Source organism: Melanostigma gelatinosum, assembly GCF_949748355.1.
Source record: "Melanostigma gelatinosum genome assembly, chromosome: 8".
Classification (NCBI taxonomy): domain Eukaryota; kingdom Metazoa; phylum Chordata; class Actinopteri; order Perciformes; family Zoarcidae; genus Melanostigma; species Melanostigma gelatinosum.
Genome location: NC_136641.1, coordinates 27,247,468 through 27,254,967, shown reverse-complemented (window position 1 = coordinate 27,254,967; position 7,500 = coordinate 27,247,468). Strand labels below are relative to the sequence as shown.

The following is a 7,500-nucleotide window of genomic DNA, read 5'->3' as shown; positions in this document are numbered from 1 at the left end:
GAGACTTTAGTTTCATGCTTGATGACATTTAAGACAACAGTGTTCAAAAACTAAAGTCTAGACTTCATCACTTTTACACAAAGGACGGTTTAGTCATGAGACAGAAGTTGTGAAATGTCTGAGAATGTGCTGTAATCAGCAGCTTTATCTCAAGCCGCTGCAGAGAGATTGAATGAAATGTGGACGGAGAAACAAACTGATGGCTCAGCGTTCATGATGATTCTAGCTTCTTACGGATTCATTTTCCTGCAATACGCAAAAAGATTAAAAACATCACATTTTAACAACGTAATACATTTTTTTACATTTCAGGGGCTAAATGTGCAAAACTGTTGGGCAGAAGTGATGATAAAGCTGCAGCGCTGCGGTTGAGGTTCATGCATGTGTGCAGTTATTGACTGTCAGTACTGGATGATGGAGATGAAGTGCAGCGCAGCCACTTTTATAATGAGTTCCCGCAGAGGTCAATGCAGAAGTTCTGCTCACTTATTCATCTGCTGTTTGTGTCTCTACATCAGCCTGATATCTGCATATGGCTAGCTAGCATCAGCTACACGGCTAACATGGTAGGAGTGAACAAACTCAAATCTGCACACCGTTCACCTTCACGTCCCTGAACCAGAGAAAGACATCATCATTACACACAAACAGTAAGTCACTAAAAGTCAAGAACGTATTTAAAGAGCTGTTCTGTCATCGGCACTGGTTTAAAGTTTCAAGTCACTTTCCAACACAGATGTCAGACAAAATGTTGCCGTTCATTTCTGTAGAACCACAAATTGTTGAATGTTGATGTTTCTGGACAAAACTATTGTTTCGTAAATATGTTAAAATTATAATTGGAGATAAAACTTAGCTGAATTTCAGGAGCAGGACCACACCTCAGCCACTCGCCCACTTCCGGCCACACTCCTATAAATACCTCCCCACTCTAAGCCTCGGCTCGCTCGCGTTTCCTGCACCCCACCCTCCCTCCCTCTTGTTAATGGTTATCTCCCCCCATAGTCATCATGCTCCTATCCCATGGACATCGGGGGTCTGCAAGGCCCGGGAGCCGCAGTGGATCCTCAGCTAAGCCTCCCCCAAACCGCATCAGGCCAAATCTCCATCAACCATTCCTCAACACTCCAACGCACACTGACCAGTTAAACGGTGAATTTGAATCGGTTAAATTCGATCAGACTGCATGTAAGTGAGGTTCTACTTGTTCAACAGGTTTACAGCTTCAGCAGGTAGCAGTTTGTGTTCGGAGGGAATCTACTGACAGAGAACAGACTCGTAGACAAACCAGTCTGAAAAACAACAGACCGTTAAATACCAGCAAACTGTGAAATACATCACATCCGTCTCTTCATCGCCAATGCTAATCAACTCAAACTACAGAATCACATTCAGATGTATTCATATTGCAGCTTACGGACTTTCTTAAGGCCGTTGTCATGCGATTAATTCACACGTCTACATTTTTACGAACTGTGTTTTTCATCAGAAAACTTTGAAACAGAATGTGAATGACTGCCGTGAAAAAGTGAAGAACATGTTTTTTTTCTGAATGAGGTTGATATTTTTGAGCTTTTGCACTGCGTTTAAAGGCATCAATCAATCACTTTTTGCACAACAGGCTGAGTTGCAGCAATATTAATGAAACAGCCTGACAGAAGCAGCACGGACCAGATCCACTCCATCTGTTCTTACCTTTCACAATAAAAGTCCGATACATCGATCATTTTACGGCGCGTATTTGAAGTTTTGTAAAGACCTTTAACAATCTATTCCAATGGTTCATAAAGGCATCATGTGTGGTCAACACAGAGAAGAAGACAGAGCCCAAATGTGTTGACTGTTTCGCCCTTTAGAAGTGGTGCAAAGTTCCTCAGATAGTTTGTTTGACCTCAAAGTGATACATTTAGTTTTAAAGCCCTTTGACACATTAAATATAGACGTGAGACAAGCAGTAGAAGAAATGTATATACTTGTGTGTCATCTGCACAATGGCGGAATCTGATGTTAAGCTTGAAAGGAATGTATAAAAAATAAAAATGTTTGCACCCCAAAAGTTTAAGTAAGTTTCAGATTTGAGAAAATCTCATTAAAATTGATCAAAGCTGTAGTTTTGGACTCACTCCAATAGCTTAACCAATACCAGTATCTATGTCTACAGTTGATAATCACTTATTTTTCTGTTAATAAAGTAACCCTCCGCCACAAACCCCCGAAGCAAGCGGTCAGACTTGGATTTCCTCCAGTAAGCTAGCGACATGAATAGCTACCAAGCATGATAGCAAGCGCTACAGGAAGCTAACTAGCTAACCTCCGGTTCTTCCAGTCAAGTCAAAGCTTCATGTCTTTAACCTGCATTCTCTCTAGTGTCCACCAGGGGGCGACTCCTCTGGTTGTATAGAAGTCTATAGAAAATGACTCTACTTCTCTCTTGATTTATTACCTCAGTAAACATTGTAAACATGAGTTTATGTCTCAATCTCTAGTTTCAAGTATTCTTCAATACAGCATGATGTTCATTTAGTACATTATGGTCCATTTAGAGTCACACAGACCATAAAGCAGGGGATGCTTTAGGGCGGGGCTACATGCTGATTGACAGGTCTCTACCAGAGACGTATACGGCGTCTCTACGTCACTCCTCAGTCCAGATATGGTCACTTCCTGTTCACTGGTTGCAAAGAAGCCAAGATGGCGACGCCGAAATCGTTAAACTCGAGGTTTCATAACATCAGTCCACAAACCAACATGTGACGTCCACTTCTTCTTACAGTCTGTGGTTCGGGTTTTTAAACTGATTTTGATCCGAGATGTGTATTACAGATGTGTGTCAGGTTGTCTGTTCACCATAATACAGTTAAAATAAGCTGTTCACTCTAAATAATTAAATATTCAAATATTTGTGAATTACCGGCTTCTTGAGAGCATCCTAATCCGTCACCGTACCTCAGCGTACCTCACCGTACATCAGCGTACCTCAGCGTACCTCACCGTACGTCAGCGTACCTCACCGTACCTCACCGTACGTCAGCGTACCTCACCGTACCTCACCGTACCTCACGTCAGCGTACGTCACCGTACCTCACCGTACCTCACCGTACATCAGCGTACCTCACCGTACCTCACCGTACGTCAGCGTACCTCACCGTACCTCACCGTACCTCACGTCAGCGTACGTCACCGTACCTCACCGTACCTCACGTCAGCGTACGTCACCGTACCTCACCGTACCTCACCGTACATCAGCGTACCTCACCGTACCTCACCGTACGTCAGCGTACGTCAGCGTACCTCACCGTACCTCACCGTACCTCACGTCAGCGTACGTCACCGTACCTCACCGTACCTCACGTCAGCGTACGTCACCGTACCTCACCGTACCTCACCGTACGTCAGCGTACCTCACCGTACCTCACCGTACTTCAGCGTACCTCACCGTACCTCACCGTACCTCACGTCACCGTACGTCAGCGTACCTCACCGTACCTCACGTCAGCGTACCTCACCGTACCTCACCGTACCTCACCGTACGTCAGCGTACCTCACCGTACCTCACCGTACGTCAGCGTACCTCACCGTACATCAGCGTACCTCACCGTACCTCACCGTACGTCAGCGTACGTCACCGTACCTCACCGTACCTCAGCGTACGTCACCGTACCTCACCGTACCTCAGCGTACCTCACCGTACCTCACCGTACGTCAGTGTACCTCACCGTACGTCAGCGTACCTCACCGTACCTCACCGTACGTCAGCGTACGTCACCGTACCTCACCGTACCTCAGCGTACCTCACGTCAGCGTACGTCAGCGTACCTCACCGTACCTCACCGTACCTCAGCGTACGTCAGCGTACGTCACCGTACCTCACCGTACCTCAGCGTACCTCACGTCAGCGTACGTCACCGTACCTCACCGTACGTCAGCGTACCTCACCGTACCTCACCGTACCTCAGCGTACGTCACCGTACCTCACCGTACCTCACCGTACCTCAGCGTACCTCACGTCAGCGTACGTCACCGTACCTCACCGTACGTCAGCGTACCTCACCGTACCTCACCGTACCTCAGCGTACGTCAGCGTACGTCACCGTACCTCACCGTACCTCAGCGTACCTCACGTCAGCGTACGTCACCGTACCTCACCGTACGTCAGCGTACCTCACCGTACCTCACCGTACCTCAGCGTACCTCACGTCAGCGTACGTCAGCGTACCTCACCGTACCTCACCGTACCTCAGCGTACCTCACCGTACCTCACCGTACCTCAGCGTACCTCACGTCAGCGTACGTCAGCGTACCTCACCGTACCTCACCGTACCTCAGCGTACCTCACGTCAGCGTACGTCAGCGTACCTCACCGTACCTCACCGTACCTCAGCGTACGTCAGCGTACGTCACCGTACCTCACCGTACCTCAGCGTACCTCACGTCAGCGTACGTCACCGTACCTCACCGTACGTCAGCGTACCTCACCGTACCTCACCGTACGTCAGCGTACCTCACCGTACCTCACCGTACGTCAGCGTACCTCACCGTACCTCACCGTACCTCACCGTACGTCACCCTATAGACGTCAGGAACTGACTGAGTTTCATTCTGCACTGTAAACAAGCGGCTTTTTTTTAATGCCTCTGACAGAACTCAGAGTCTGACATGTTTTCAGCTCTGCAGAGTTCTGCAAGACTTCTAAATATTTAAACTTGTGGCATCACAATCTGAATGGATCTAGTCGTCTCTGAGCTTCATCTCAGTTAGTTTACTGCAGACAGAGAGACGTGGAGAAACATTTAACACTTTCACCACCAGGACGGTCTGGCATTATAAACAGTTATAAAACGGCCCAAATACGTCTTTTGAAATATCCAGACACTTGTTTTTTCCGTTAGCAACCGAGCAGCTAACAGGCTAACTACCAGCAACAAGAACACTGGAAATAGTCCCTCTTAAGGTTTCAGGGTTTAGGTAGATATGTCAATAAGGGTCTCCACAATACAAACCTGTGTGTGTGTGTGTGTGTGTGTGTGTGTGTGTGTGTGTGTGGCTCAGACCAACAGGTCAGTTGAGGATTGGTGCCATCTGGAAATATGCCCAAGCGACTAAACACACACACACTCAGCCCTGCTGGGTCTTTGAGCAGTGAAGCATCCTGGGAAAGCAGTAGTCCAGCTGCTGCAGCCTCGAGGCGTTTGCACATTAAACCAACGACAGACTCAGTTATTCACTCAGGAGTCTGTTTTCTCTGCAGTCAGCTGCAGTGATTCTCTGGAGGAGCAAAGATCCACCAACACGTGGATCCAGACGTCCATCCAACACTTTGCTCTGATGGAAGGCGTTCGGATAACCGCGGCACAAATCCCTCTCAAAGTCACTGTGAACGTTCTGCCCCACATTAACGAGCTACACCTGCACCATCGAATGCAATCCAATGAAACACGTCCGAGTATGACCTCAATGCTAACACTCATAACTGAATTAATGGATGAACGACAGCATACAGCTGGATGTTATGGCAGAGCTGTTGCATTGGATTGGATTGCTGTATTATAAAGTGACCACTTTCATAAGAAACAAATCCGTTTGACCCAAAAGCCTGCAGCCTGGACGAGACAGGTCTTTACACGAGGACAAGCCTGTTTTGGTCTCGTCTGTCTGTCGTGAACTCTGTATTTCACAACAAAGACAGAGAAGTGCATTCAGCAGCAGCTCTGCCAGCGGACACTGCGTGTTGTGCTTTTATCAGCGTACCGTCGCTCCTCGCTCTAATTTCACGTCCGTCAGATTAACAAAGTCATATAGGAAGCATAAAGCTAACATCCTGTTTGGCTTTTATGGTGAAAAGAACCGTTGTAAAAATGTGCGCTTCCCATCAGGTCACATGTCCCTTCTCAAGAAATATTCAAAACGAATGAGTGCATTGCTTTGTTTTGTAAGGATTGTGAGATCCGTGTACTTCACTCACAGACTCCGGGTCACGAGAGCCGGTAACGGGTCGTCTTACCCGTTCGATTGCTGCTGATGTTTGAGAACTCTGCTCCCTCACTGTGTCATGCACATGCTTCAAGTTGAAACATGTTCATCTTGCCTGAACATGTTTCTGCCTCAGTTTGGACCACGAGGAGCAAATCTGCGACACAACACGGACAAATCATCAGCTTTTAGGTCGATTTGTTGTTGATGTGCTGATAACTTGGTGGCAAAGTTCCAGAGCAGCGTGAGGATTTATCGGGAGTCTTTAAAGTTTAACATTCTGTTTCTTTTAGCTCTGTTTTTGGTCTCCACCAGTTCTATTTAGCTGCTAAATGCTCATTATGAATGAGGATGTCGTCTGTGGTGGGTGCTGTGGAGGATGGAGTCCTCTGAAGGGCTGTAAACAACACGGGGAGTTTGACAAATGAACTGCACGAACATGCGAAATACTCGCCTGCAAATATAACAGACGCAACTCAAAGCGTTCTGCACAACGTGATTGGTTGATGATTTTATCGGCGGTACAAAGCTCAGAAAAAAATCGATTGCATACATATTGAAATTTCGCTGCATAATATTTGTGTTCTGAGCGGAAGTATTCATTAACAAAATAAAACAGGTCCAACAATGTATTGACAGGCAAATAAATCATTCAAAAAGAAAATGCCCGGATGTGTAAAAGGCCTTCAAACAATCCGTCAACTCTCACTTTAACAACCTGCAGCACGTCTGTGCTTTCTGATCTGAACAGCGGCTTCCAAAGTTCTTACAAATCACAAACAAATGATTCCTTGATCAGCGCTATGGTCATTACTTGGTTAGGTGTTGGGATGTGAAATACTTGGTAAATGTTCAGGAAACCTCCTGTTTGGGTTCAAAAAGAGTTTCATGGTCACGGATAAGAGAAAGCGATGTGGACTGTTGGCAGGAAAGACGCTGCCAGATGTTCAGTCAGAGATAATCCCAAACAAAGCTGGAGGTGTCTGTACATACCCTCCACATATTCTCTGCAGTTTGTATGTTTGGAGCCTTAAGAAGTTTAAGATATGATCATTCAGCAGTTTTCCTGCAGGAGACTAACAACCGACTGAGAGCCGCCACCATCGACCCTAAAGAGAAGTCATCACAGAACAGCTCCGAACCCGATACTTCAGCCTTCCAGTTGAGTTAGGAAACACCTTCTGGACATAAATCCTGTTTGCTGTGGAGTGTTGATTTTCTCTTTGGGCTCCCAGCGGCCCCGAAGCCGTCAATGCCATCGACAGAGAGACGCATGGCCCCGCTCTCCGGACTCCAGCAGCACCGCAGAGTCCGTGAACACCGCGGCTGTCGGCTTCAGGCCGCAGAGCACCTGCATCAGCTTTACAGCTCTGTGTTGTGTAGACTGCTGGCGGGTGCACAGACATCCTGACAGGAAGTATCAGCAGAACCGATCTCTGTCGAGGAACGGAGCCACAAAGAAACCGAGTTTAAATCATTGAAGCAGCGATGAGCCGACAGCAGAAGAGGAAGGTTGTTCATGTTGAGTCA

General features: G+C 47.0%; 1 protein-coding gene across 1 annotated transcript in view; it reads left to right on the top strand.

The window, feature by feature from the left end:
- Positions 1 to 7,287, top strand: part of LOC306781198 (uncharacterized protein) — a gene marked incomplete at both ends in the record, with an annotated part of 31,788 nt that extends 24,501 nt beyond the window's left edge. The window contains one exon of the mRNA XM_079273941.1: positions 7,206 to 7,287. Within this exon, the coding sequence (XP_079130067.1) occupies positions 7,206 to 7,287 (82 nt within the window). The remainder of the gene's footprint in view (positions 1 to 7,205) is intronic.
- Between the last annotated feature and the right edge of the window lie 213 nt (positions 7,288 to 7,500).